We start from the raw sequence: 14,347 nt of genomic DNA, 5'->3' as shown, positions 1-14,347 counted from the left end.
TAAAAAAATAAGATTTTGTTTGAAAAGAACTGGACAAATTGTCAACATTTCAAGGAAATGTTATTTTAAAAATTGAAGACATTGAATAAATTGCTCAAAACCCTGAATTTCCTTGGTTGATTAATATATAGTACAAACTTAACCTTTACTTTCCATTAAGGGGATTTTGTAGATTTCTCATATTCTGAGAAAACAAATGTGTTGTCTGAGTTTTATACAGAATCCTCCGTGCAAAAGTTGATTATCTGAGTACCTAATATAAAAGAATAAAAAGGGATCAGAGGTTTCTTTCTTCAGGTTGTCTTAAGAGTTACTTATTTTCCTGACCTAAAAATCCAGAAATTTGTAATCTCTCCTGAGAAGTTCCTTAGTTTGAGAGCTCAAAATATAATTTTAAATTAAAAGTATTCCAGGAATATATAATGAAATCTGCAGAATCATGGTTTCCAGAAAATGAAAATACCTCATCCAATGTAAGCAGTGATAACAATCTTAGCCTTAATCTTATAGAACAGGCTTCAATATGGTGTGAAATAATTTTGTCATGTTTCTTTCAAAAACACTGAAGAAAGAGAATTGCTTAGGATATTGAAACCTAGGAAATACTCTTATGTTACAGTTTACTTTGTTCCCAAAATAAAGATACCATAATCATAGCAACAACCAATTATGTAGAGATTAAAAAACAAGTCACTAATCTATGCATTTCACACATATTAACTGATTTCCACAACTCAGGGAGGTAGGTACTATTATTATTCTTACTTTTTTGAGATAAGGAAATTTCTTTGCAATTAGAAACAAAACCACAACCATAGCCACAACAAAAACACTGAAGCAATACATCACGATTCTTTAGTATTTGTATATAAATTGATCATGGACATTATCAATGTGTGAAATTAAGGCTCCTAAATTAAGAAAGAGAAAGAAGGAAGGAGAGAATCGTTGACTGCCATATGACTCAGGCAGAATGCATCAGAACTCAGATCAAATTAATAATAGCATAAATAGTTTTAAATATGCTTAATATACACAGGAATATTACAGTATGTATTACAAACAAAATCTATGCACAAACTGTTAAATAACATTAAAAGAGAATGTGAACTATTTCTATGCCACTGATGTATCATAGACGTCATATTATAGGTCACATCCCACAAACCTACAGTCTGCCATTCTTTTCATAAGAAACACTCTCTGATACTGGATTTTAGTAATTGGTCTCTTTAAAATGTTTTTAGGCTTAAAAGGAACAGTCATAAACCATAGTAATCTCTTTTCCACAATGGAAATTCAATACTTTAAAGAAAAGAGGAGTCTTTCCTCTGCATTGCCACCTACACACTAATTATTCTCAAAAATAAAAGACAAGGCAACCTATTTATCTCTGTAATCATAATGTAGTTTACCATTTCAAAGTAATGCCAGAAACAACTAGTTCCTGGTAAATGTATGTTCTCTACCACAATTCCAGTTGTAAATATGAAACATTGTTATAAATTTATCATATTTCTCAATAAAACAAACTTTTCTCATGTTTAAATTGCAGAGTGTTTGTATAAAAGTTAAATCGGATAGTATGAAACATCATTTTAACCTAAACTTCTGGTTTGTGTGCTCAAAATTCTCACAACCCTGGTACTTGGCCAGATCTAATCAGCTTACTACCTTCCAACATACTTGGTGCCAGAATTTTAGTCCACCTTAGTTTGAATTAAGGCATGTTCTCTGATGTCCAGTCTACTTCTTACTGACTCACCTCCATACTTGTTTCCCTTTCTTGGAGGTCTGTCCCCTTTTCTCTCCCTTTCTCTCTCCTATATTTATCTAAGGAACACCTACTCATCATCTGAGACTCTATGTAAGCAACGTCTCCCTGGAGAGAGTTAAATATTTCCTCCTTTAGTCTCTGTCAAACTAGGAAAGTAACCTAATATGGTATCAATCACACTATGTTACGATTATTTGCACATTTGACTCAGTGACTAGACAATTCTTGAATACAAGCCTTACTCCTCATGTAAAATGATGCACAATAGTTAGAACTTGGTAGATGTTTAATAAAATTCAGATGAACTAAACAACTTCAAGAATCTGTCTATATCTTATTCTGTACTACTTAAAAATTTCCCTCTTCTGGCCACAGATTACATGCTTTTCCTTAAAAAATCAGGTTTTTACACAAACAATAAAAATACTTCATTTTTCAAAGTTCTAGGTTAAAAAATAATTCATTTTTAAACATGAAGTCATCATCAACTCATCTAATCACCAAAAGGATCACCAACCACAAAAAGCTTTTACAAGCAATCATCCAGCTCCCAAAGTTTACAAGTCCCTAGAGTATCTGCAGTTATTTGAAGGCTTGTCCATTAATTGTCCACAATTGTATAGTTGTAACTAATTGTATAGTTACAAAAAACTCCTATGAGTTACTAGAAATAGTCAACTTTTGGAGTTCACATCTTATGGAACATCTGTGGGCAGCTGAGAGTCCATGTTAAATTGTATGTATGTTTTTATGAAGTAGGTCACCTAAAATGCAACTCTATCCTTTTGTGCTTTCAGGTTACCAGATAATTTAGTATTGAAAGTAGAATATATAATACAGTTATTTACATCTAGTTTATGAAAAAATTAAGTAAGTTTTACTTGCCCAAGAGAAGATGATGACAACGATGGGAAAGTGAATTGGCCCACACTGTACTCCTTCGTTGTCTACTTCTTCAAATATATAACCTTACCTTTCACTCCTCATAAATATTGCAGAGTAAATACGGCTACTTACTTTTCAGGATTTTCCACTTCTTCAGTAACAAAGTTGAGATAAAACCTGAAAAGATATAAATGTATTACAAATGATCAATGTATTTTATAATCATAATCCAAAATTTCAAATTTTAAGTATTTAAAATCAAATTCAGAATTATAAAAACTTTATAAACAACTAACCTAAGATGAAAATCTCCAACATCAAAAGCTCCCACAAGTCAGTTTTCTATTAAACAGTATTTGTGGAGTTGTTATTTCTTAACATTTTTATAGAGGTTTAACATATGAACAGTGAAGTGAACAAATCTTAATGTATAACCTGATGAATTTTTACATATTTATACATCTAAGTAACCAACAAAAATATCAAGAGACAAAACATTCCGAACACCCTAGAAGGTTCCCTCAAGGCCCTTCCAATCACTATCATCTCCTCCACCCTCACATAAATGCAACCACTATTCTGACTTTTACCACTATAGGTTAGTTTTGCTTATTTCATCACAATAGACTAATATTTGCTTGTACAACTATTATACAATACTTATTCTTATGTGTCTGGCTTTTTTGCTGGACTTCATGTTTGTGGGTCTCATCCATGTTGTTGTATGTAGCAGTAATTCATTTCTTTTTATTGTTGCTTTTCATTATATGAATGTAACACTGTATATTCTCTCATTGATGGACATTTTAATTACTTCCAATTTATAGCTAATATGAATACAGAAATCATAAGTATGCTTGTGCACGTCCTTTTGGGGACCATGCAATCATTTCTCTTGGGCATATAATCAGAATATGATCACTGGGTCACAGAGTGGATGTGTATTTACTATCACACTATTTTCTACCATTTTTGCATTCTTATCAGCAATATATGAGATTGCCATGTGTTGGTCACTTGGGAAATAAAAGGAGAAAATCTATAATCTCTCATCTCAAGGAGCTCATAGTCCATGAAATGGTCCATAGAATCATGTGACACGCAGGCACAGGAGGCTGTGCTAGAGCATGCCCAGGGTACCACGGGAGCCAGAGGTGAAGTCAGACCCAGACTGACAGTCAGGGAAGGTTTTCAAAAGGAAGCATCACCCAAGTCGAGTCTTCAAAAATGCTTAACATTTAGCCCTGGTGAAGTGGCGTGAGGACACTCCAGATGGAGTGTAGCACACAAGCACGGGGCTGTGAGCAGGAGCTGAGTATTCTGCAGCACAGAACACTGGGGGAAGTGAGAACACAATGTAAGTACAAGATGGCCTCTGGCTTCTGGGAATCCAGATTTTGGTAGCAGTAACATGTCAATCAAAACTTGTAGGGCAAGAGAAGTATGACAATAGCATTTGCCCTGGATTTAAACACAGAGGGTGAGTAGACAATGAAAATGGGATGAAAGATAATCAATTCTCAATTTGCACTTCTTCTTTGCAAGTCACTATTTTCCAGGATGCATCCCGCCCAAATAACCTCAAGTCATAAGGCAACTGTGCCTTATGCAAAACAGCAACTATGAACTTGCTATTTTTCTTTTTTGTATATTTAGGCAGCTAATTTTAGACACATTGTTTGTCATTATACTGTAAGTCGATAACTAAGCAGCAGAACATTTTGAATACTTCCCCTGAGCCCTGAACACTTCTGTGGGTCTCGCACAAGACCAGAAGCATCCTAGGCACACAATCAAGCTCTGCAGGAGCTCAAATACTACCTCACATTACGTTACGGCCCTAGAGAGATTCAGATTCCTTTCCTTCACTTGGTGAGTCTACTCGTCCCACCCAGGGATGTCTACTGCCTTGCATCCTTGACTTCTTTTTCCAATCTAAAGGGATTGCTGGAGACCTTTTAAAATCCTTGAAGTTCTTTTTCAAGGTTCCAAGATGTAAGATTGAGGCAGACTCCTCAAATAAGCATATAGAGATAACTGGATCATGAAGATGAGAAAACTAAAGGATCGCCCCAGAGAGAGACAGTCATGAAGACAAAGACCTTTCTACCTCTTCACTGCATTGGCTTAAGAATATTTCACAAAGTAATGAAGTCATATTTTCAATATACTCTTCTGTGTTCTTACTATTCCTTAGAAGGTAAATTAGCCATCATATAAGTACACAGACATACGGGTCTATAGGTACAAATTCTCAAAAACCAAATGGCTGGAATATTAGCCCATCATCCTTTATACTTAAAGTATTTCATAACTTGAAGATGAGAAAACCTGTCTTATTCTATCTTTATAAAAACTCCATCTAAATTCACAAGTAGGCAGTTGATGCTCATGGTTGTAAAAAAAAAGATGGAGTCACTTATGTTAAGTCTCACATCACAAACCAAAACTTCACTCATGTAAAGTTTCAGACCTCCCAGAAATGGAATCTTGAGCCAGTCAATTAGGAATTGCACCATTTAGATAATCTGCCTGACAGATTCTGCCATCCTCTAAATGACAATGACTTTGCAATAACCAATCTGGTGGGGTTTTTTGTTTTTTTTTTTTTTTGTGCTTATGATTTTCTTGTTTCCTGACCACTTCTGCCTATAAAAGTCTTCTAATTTTGTACAGCTTCCCAGAGCTCCTTTCTACCTGCTAGATGGGATGCTGCCAGACCAAATCAATTTTTGCTCAAACTCTTAAAAATTTTAATATCCCTCAGTTTATCTTTTAAGAAAGCTAAGGTGTCTAATATTTTAAGGACTCTGTTCTAAGTAGAAACATTTGAATATCTGAGAGAACAGTAGCAATAAAGGTGACCAAAAAGTGAGCAGCCAAGGGTATTTTTTTAATGACTAGAAAGTAAGTTGCTAAAAATAGAGGTTGTAGTTATATCAGCAAGGCAAGCAACAATCAATACTTATATCTGGAATACGCGCTCGGAGGGATTTGATGTGTTTGTTCTAAGCCCAAGGCAATGGGAAGTACAGGAGGAAAACGGAAAAAACAAAACAAAACAAACAAACAAAGAAACACAAAAATACCTCACCACCCCCCCCCCCCCCCCACACACACACTTAGAAATATTTCCGGGCTTCTTGCTTCAAAAATAGTCAGTTCCTCCTAAACTGGTCTTTTCCAACAATGTTAAGGCAGGAAAGGAAATATTTATGAAAAAAGAACCCAATTTCAAACATTTGCCACAGAGAAAAGGCAAGGGCGGGGGAGTGGGAAGGAGAAAGCTGCTTATTTTGGTCCAATCATTCGCATCCTGTGGGAAATACACCGTTATGCTCTCCTGGTCTCCAGCAACGCGTCCAGAGCATCCTCCTTGCTTTACATCTCCTCAAGTTCTCTAGAGAATGTTCACAAGATCTATTGTTCCAGCTTTTCCATGGTTGTGTAGAAAAAGCACTACAAAGCTGGCAATGCATTCCAATACCCAACGAGGTGAATTATTTTAAAAAGAAGCTTATTCTTTAGATTAGATTTGACACAATGCTACAAAATAATCCCAGCAGGTGTTTTAGAAAGACTAAACCCACTGAGGATAGGATTTAAAAGGAAGAAAAAAAGACACCAAAAAAAACTATTTTCTATCACACAGTTTAAAAAAAAAAAATCCCACCAAGCAATATTTAGCTTTGGATCAGGATATGGGACTGAAATTGGTTGAGTTCCCCAGGTCCCCAGGGAGACTGGCAGACATATTTCTCTGAATGTGGACATTGGCAATAAAATTAAAGCTGTTCTGACCCAGCTCTGTGACCTGGCTGGGTTAATGATTTCTTTCCCCCAATCATGTTTCTGTGAAGGAGTTTTCATCATTCGGAAAAGGTCCAGCATGCCTCATGGCCAAAAGCCTGCTCTATTCAGATCCAAGGTCTGGCAGTGTCTTTTTCCCATTCAACACGTAGAGGTTGACTCATTAACAGAACAAGGCCCTCAAAGAAAACAAAAAGGTCTTGCTTCTTTTACTTACCCTCTAGGTGGTTAAGTTCTAAAGACAATAGCTGTTTCTGCCTTCTTATTTGCAATGCCCCTATACTACCCCCGCCCTCCCGCATCAAACATTGTCAGGGAGGCAGCACAGGGAGTGGAGGCTCACTTACAGTGCCCCGTTTATAATTCCACAACTCAGTCTTTTAATTCTATCATGAAAGGCAAAGAGAGGTCAGAAAGGCAGGATCACATTTGGAAAGTGCCTAAATGCCCCCCACTTTGGAAACTGTTTTAGCTCCCATCATGTTCCATTTATATCCAGATAGTAACTTTTCCTCTGCAACTCCAAACCAAAAGACAATTTCTTCTAAACACAGCTCCCTTTTTCTAAGACCGATGGCCATAGATTAACAATCAGATTATTTCTACCCGTCCGCAGAGCAGCATTTAGGTAGCCAAACAGCCTGTTAGAGAAGTACAGTTACCTATCTGTCCCCTACAGAAATCACTTGTATCAGACAACATTCTGTTTAAAATCCTAGACTTAATTTCCCATTGAACCCTCCAGAATGTAAGAAAATCAACAATTTCCCATTCTTTAAAATAGGGAGTGGACATGAGGATTCTACGGGTAAAAGTATAAATAAAGGTTCATGTAAACCTTATTTACCCTGTAAATAGAGGGTTGAAGAATAAATTTCTAGGCTCAAGATGGAGCCAGACTCCAAACACCAAGCCAACACTGGGCTCTATACTTACTTCCTTGTTTCATATTCATTTTCTGTTTTTCTCTTCTTTGTTCCTTAGTCCTCATGCTATAAAAGCTTCCTGTCCTCCACTCTATTTTGCTGTTCTTTGGACTTTTGTTTGTATCACCTAAATTGTCATTTTAAATCATTTTAACAACAGTAACATTTTGGGTTCAGCATCAATAAAACTAAATATTAAGATAAGAAGATAATTCAAAATGAAAAGAGTCTTTATACTGGGAGAAATCTACCAGCCCTCGAAAGCCTACAGAAGTGGAGAAGATTTGCTCTACATAAAGCAGGTGACCTGAATATTCAGCACTTGTAGTAGGCGAGGGAGTTGGGGAGAAGAGTATTTTAAGATTCTGTGGGAACAGATGCATGGGTACTCACAGGCAAAAGAAACTTCATTCAATAGAATTAATCAAATCTCCCTTGTGACTATCTCCACATTCCACATTCCTGATTGAACACTGCCGAGCTCCCAACACTTGGCTCTGCCTGAAAGCTTTTTGCCACCTCCCTGCTTCACCCTGGCATCTCCTGGTGACCCTCCCAGTGCTTGGCTGTTGCCCCAGGGTGCCAGGGCTCTGATCCAGGCTGAAAAGCCACAGAATAGATGACTCTGCTGCTAACCCTGTGATCACAACTCTGTTCTTTTTTCCGCTCAGCACTACATTGTGCTTTGGACAAAAATATAAAGACTTCAGAAATACTGAGTGATATGAGACTAATGCTCACAGACAATGGCTATCAAAATATTCCGAGAATGCACAAATATTTCACACTAGACTTCTGAGAGCAACAATCTTCTAAGAACTTCAGACACTTTGCTTCAAAAGCCATGTTAAAATTTTTAGTTCCTGTCCTCTCCTGATCCTCCTGTAGTGCTAAATTTCCATAATTCAATGAGATTAATAGGGTAAAACCTCCATTTATTTTGAAATGTATTTTTATATTCCATGCATTTGCTGGAAGGTAAGATCCTAAAAATTAAAGAACAAAAGGAAATTGTACTTGTGTTTGAAATGCACTTATATGATTTTTGAGCTAGTGTGGTTTGTTATTATCTTTAGGTTCATAGAACATTCTCACAGCTAACACTGTACAACTACTAGCTCTATAAATACTAAAAAAGAAATATTGCTACTAATTACTCCAAAACAGTGAAATTTAATTTTCTTACAATTATTTTGATGTTTAAATAACACTATTCTTCCTAGTGGGCTTTCTCCCAACAGTCACCTCAACTAAATCTTACTAGATCAATAAAATTTAATTAGGAAGAAATCCCACTCACAGACATGATTATTGTTATTCAAGTTCCTGAACAAAGCAAGACAAAAATACAAAGTTTTAATGCTTCAACCAGAAAGGTATCACAGTTGAACCTGCATTCAAGGAAACGTACCTGAAGCCCAGTGATTTTATTCATCTTTGCTGCGCATTTTGTTTTCAAATGCTGAGGAAATTTTAAGGAATTTGTAAGGTCCTTTAAATCATTAACAGAGAATCTAGCACACCTGATTTCATTATCCTGGTTTCTCCTTCCTGCCTTTAGAGTACCATTTTACCTCCTGGAAACATCTTACTTATTTCTATATCTGAACTGTTTCTTTCTCATGGGAAGGTGGAAAAAATCAATTAATCACTATTTGTATACACCCTTGGAGCTTCAGTTGGAAAGCTTTTTGACAAGCAAAGACTAATCTTTAATTTCTTGTGGCACTATTATGCCCTTACTTATACATACTTATAAGTGATTTGTACTGGCTCGTGAGACCCAGCATTTGTTTGTTTTTCATATTATCAGGCTAAATCCAGCAGTCACCTTGACTGGAAACCTGAATGATGTTGGTGTGAAGTCGTGTACGCAGTAATCAGCCTGGTGAAGGGAGCCGTGCCATCTTTCTCACTTCACGTAAAGCACATCGCACTGGATGATGGCTGTTCACAGTTGCCCAGCACCTTGCTTGGCACTTGATCACAGTACTTGAAAGAATTAAGTATCCAAACCACCAGTTGACAGAGATAAAAACTTACCAGCCAGCATATGCATACATTCCATAATAAAAAGCCAGTGGCAATCCCATAATACTTGCATCTCTTCCTGAAAAGGCATCTTTAAAGTGTTGTGTTTGTCCTGCAGTGAGAATAGAAAGATTTAGGACTTTTCAAAGAATTGGTTGTTATTCCTTCTTCAACCTTAAACACGAAGAGGGGAAGACAGAGGGGCTGGGGATGAACTACATAGAGTTTAGGTCCAGATTTCTTACTCTCTGCTCATTTCTAACTTTATCAATGCTGCACCCACACTAGAGAAGGAGTCCCCAAAGTATACTGATTACCACTAACACAACTTCACTTTTCTTTTAATAAAATGATGGCAAAGAGGAAAATGGCATTTCAAACACAATCCCTTGTTTAAGCGTGCCTCTGCTCTTCACAGAGTTTTTGTCCACAAAAGAAGGCTAAAGGCTCTTCTGTAAAATCTAGTTTTTAGGAGTGTGATAGAATTCTTAAAAATGAAGATAATACAGTGCTTGGGAAGAAATATTGAAGGGTCACTTCTCAATGAGGAGGTGGCATGAAACCCCAGAACCACCTTCCTACATCATTTCACATTCTACTTTCTGCTTTTCCCCTACAGTTCATTAGATACCAAGAGGGGCTGGAAAGCCCTGTGGAACAAATCTGCTCCCACCCCCAAGCTTCTTCTGTAATCAAAGGTCTGTTGGAGCACAGCCAGGCCCACTTACTTACTTCTGACTGACACTATCAGTCTATGGCTAATTTCCCTCTCCAACAGCAGAACTGTATGATTTGGGAGAGACCACATGGCACACGAAGTTGAAAACATTTACTCTCTGGCCATTTACAGAGGAAGTCCACTGACTGTTTCCTAGAGAATGGCATGATTTCCTTCTAGAAACACTGAAAAGAAACTCTCCTGAACACTAAAATAAATAGGTTTTAACAAATTTTGCATCAACACGTGGATTGAACACTTTAAGGCATCACATTTTTCTCCACTTTATAAATCATAATGGGACTTTTCTTGTATATATTTTGGATAATTAAAAAAACAGAAATTCAGATTTACTTTAGTTAACCAATATTTAAAGTTAAGCATAAAATGTCTCCATTTCCCAAAGAAAATAGCAAATGAGATTATCCAAATGAGAAATAAGTTTCAAAACTGGTCTTCACATATGTAAATAACAGAGGAAAAGGAGGTGGATGATAAATGAGATCCTCTCTCTTCACTCAAATCTGGTTTTGCCTGCATTGTCCAGAAGACAACATATGTATCAAAAAAAGGTAAGAGTTCTAAAACCAAAAATGGAGAATGCTGAGTTATATACTAAATGATTTTCCCCTTGAAGCATCCAATTCCCAAATACAGTTCATTTTTTAAAATGATACCATCAATTCAGACATACTCATTTTACTAAAACATCTCTGGGTCCTCATAAAAGGAAAATATAAGTACTAAAACCCAGATAAAAAACTTCTGTTGAATATTACATTATCATGATCTGTGGTCTCCTTGGCCTTAAATAACTATTCCTAAGAGTGTGGCACTGAAAAAATCTATAAAAGATACCAAATTTTGTAAAGACCAGATTCCTAGCACAGATCCTGAAATGGGCCATTTTGAGAGTGTTACAAAAGAAAGGCATTTCTAAGCTTTGGCAATATTTTGGCTGCATAACATTGGTCTCAAGAAGATCAAAGTCATTATATTCAAAGGGAAGTTTATCAAATCCTCATAAGAGAATATATAACATACAGCCATTTTCTGGATTGGGTTATATTAATAATAAATGCACAATGTGTATTAGTCAAATTTTCTCTTCCTAAAGTTTCATATTAATAAGAAAAACAAGTGATAAATTACAAAGAAAATCATCATTTTATAGTAATAAATATTCCTGCTAAGAATGCTCTCCTAAATATGAAAATTTACTTCAAATGTGGTAAAACTCTCTTAGGTCATTTTTCTATTATGTGAGATACATAAGGAAATCTGGTCACATTAAAGCTTTGAGATTGAAACTGAGGCCTTTCCAGGGGCAGACCCCTTTATCCCCTGCCTCTTGTTTATAGAAAAGCTTTAGTCTCCTAGGCCTTCCCTGAGTTTTAAAGAGCAAGTTTAATCTGAGACGTGAGAGAATGAAGAAACAAAGGAAAGCAGTTAAGCAAGACAAAATATATTAGAATAGTTTAGCCATAAAACAAAATCAAGATCCTTCAGTTCCTCCTCAGGGGCTGAAGATTTTATCCTGACTCATATCCTTGAGTCATTTTACAGATACTAAAACCCCTACCAAGTGATAGAAGCTAACTGCACAATGACCACAATCATGTAACCCCTAAACCAGCTTGAAACCTGAGGATTGAAAATGCTGACCCCTGTGACCTTACCAGTTACTCCATTATCAACCAGTCAGAGAATTGTGCATGAGCTCATCACACATCCCAAGACCCTCTCTCTCACACTGTCTTTTAAAACCCTTCCCTGAAAGCCATCAGGGAGTTTAGGTATTTTGAGCACGAGCTGCCCATTCTCCTCGTTTGGTCCTGTAATAAACACTGTACTTTCCTTTACCACAACCCAGTGTCAGTAGATTGGCTTTGCTGAGTCCTATAAGGTGAGCAGATCCAAGGCTGGTTTGGTAAAAATGTAGGTATTAAAGAATCATCCTATTGCAAATGTCCAAAAAAAAATCCAAAAGATATATCATGACCTCTGCTCTCACGAAATTTACAATTCAGTAACATTTGGGAAAACCCACCTCACCTTACCCACATATATAAATAAGTGGTAAAAATTGACTACAGTCTTACATTACATCAAAAAGAAAAAAAGAAAGAAAAAATCTTTGTCTTAAAGGATAGTGCATCATCTTTTGGAACCCAAACTAGAGGAAAAGATGGGTCAATGACCAGAGTTTCTACACTTTCCAAAAATGGAAGAAATTTCTTACAGAAGTCTTAAGAGTTGGCCCAGAAAAGGAAAGCAGTAACAAAACAGACTATTTCCCTACATTTCTAATGGATCAGATAAAATATGAGCAGGCCAGCTCTACGGAGGCCTACTCCAATGTGAATTACAAGAATGAGCTCACGTCTTCCCTTCAGTATAAGCCATAGCATAAAAAATCTCCACCGTGTTTATTTTGAGTTGGCTGAGGTTGCTGGATTTAATGCAAACATTTAGCCAGGAGAGTTCTAAGATCTCCCACTAGGCTTATTAAATGGACAGCAGCAGCTCCCTTTCCCCAGCTAGAGTGACGAATCTTTCCACGTTTGTTATTGTTTAATGCCTCTACCACCAGCAAAGGTTTTGCTGAATTTTGGCATTTCGTTTTGCCTTGTGTAATTCATCTTCTGCAACTTCATTAAACTTCTCTATAAAATCCTGTTCTTGGATCAGACAATATCAATGTAAACATTAAATACTTAACATGCACAACTTGTAAGTCACTTCTTTACAATTTCATCTCACTGCATCCATTGCTCATTGAGTAACTCACCTGGTCCTCCTTCTCTTCCAACAGTTTCCCCTGAATGCAAGCAATTGCGTGTGCCTTCTTCCCTAGAACAACTGACACTCTAAATGACATCATCCTCACCCTTCTCATCTTTTATTACTTAATAGACAACTCTATAAGGCAAATAATCCCAGAAAATGGTATTACATTTCTGCAGAAATGTAGATTTTACATTAAAAATAATGTAACAATAAAAAAATTTTTTACAACTATTTTTATTGTCAGATGGTATTTGTTATTTTAGGAATGCTATTCCCATATTGGACTGTCTCTGCCCAGATTTCATCCTCAAGGTAAAAGGAATAATAATCATAAAGTAAATTATTCATCATGTTTCAGTATTTTCAGATGCCTTTTTCTCTCTAATCTTTAATACTATTGCTGAACTACTTTAAAGTAGAAATAAGTGGACATATTTATCTATAGTTAAAACTAACAGCTTATTTTTTTTCCTACTTTGAGTTTTCACTACGAACAGTTTATACTGAGAGAAAATTCACTGATGCCTTATTTTGTTGCTTGGCCCAGTCTTAATCCTCTTGTTGCCATTATACCAACCCACTCCCCAGGGTTGCAGGCTTTCAAATCAATTAGATGACAGTATAGAGTGTAAGTTCCATGAGCAGAGAGACTAATTAAGGGATTCTGCTAGAACAAGCAAAAGTTAGTGTTAGAAGAGACCAACAGCAGATACGTATTTTAAAAAGCATTTACTTTTCAGTCCATACCTTTAATTAGCTGCATCACTCCAGGGACTATAATTATCAGAATTGCTGTGAGCTTGCAAAAGGTTAGAAAAATCTGGATCCGGGCGCTCCAGCTGACACTCATGCTATTTAGGACCATCACCACGGCTACAAAGAAACAGATGAAGTTACAAAAGGCAAATCCTCGTCGGCATGAAGACACCTTAGGTCCTGGCTACTCGAGGTGCCATCAGTGAACCAGCAGTGTTGGCATTACCTGGAAGCATTTTAGAAATGCAGAATCTCAGGCACCTCCCCGACCTAAGAACTACAAATATGCATTTCAATAAGATCTCTAGGTGATTTTTATGCACATTGAAGTTTGAGAAGCTTGGATAAAACCTGCAGACAGTAAGAAGTTATCACTCATTCTGTTCTCTATATATGTCAATAAGAAGGGACAAAAAGGTACTGCCCCAACAATCCTATAATAAAACCTTCTAAGCAACTTCTTAAGTCATCACATGCAGTCAAATTATTACCAAATGCAAATTTGTGTGCCTGATGCTCCGTGAGGCCCAAGAAACCAAAACGTTGGAGTTCGGAGCAGAGAAAGGTTGATTGCAGGGCCCGGCAAGGGGGACTGGGTGGTTCATGGCCAAGAAAACCCTAGACTTCTCAAAGGGTTTCAGCAAAGCATATTTA

At 36.7% G+C, this 14,347-nt stretch overlaps 1 protein-coding gene across 2 annotated transcripts in view; it reads right to left on the bottom strand.

Annotated features, from left to right (window-relative positions):
* SLC7A11 (solute carrier family 7 member 11) overlaps positions 1–14,347 on the bottom strand; it is a 94,743-nt gene that overhangs the window by 64,405 nt on the left and 15,991 nt on the right. For both annotated transcript variants that reach the window (XM_031465945.2, XM_010977687.3), the window contains exons 4-6: positions 13,685–13,810; positions 9,442–9,541; positions 2,795–2,839 (exon numbers count right to left, since the gene is read on the bottom strand). In XM_031465945.2, coding sequence (XP_031321805.2) covers positions 2,795–2,839; positions 9,442–9,541; positions 13,685–13,810 — 271 coding nt within the window. The remainder of the gene's footprint in view (positions 1–2,794; positions 2,840–9,441; positions 9,542–13,684; positions 13,811–14,347) is intronic.

Source organism: Camelus dromedarius, chromosome 1 (assembly GCF_036321535.1).
Source record: "Camelus dromedarius isolate mCamDro1 chromosome 1, mCamDro1.pat, whole genome shotgun sequence".
Taxonomy (NCBI): Eukaryota; Metazoa; Chordata; class Mammalia; order Artiodactyla; family Camelidae; genus Camelus; species Camelus dromedarius.
Note: the sequence above shows the minus strand (reverse complement) of the source record. Positions and strands in the feature narration are given on the sequence as shown.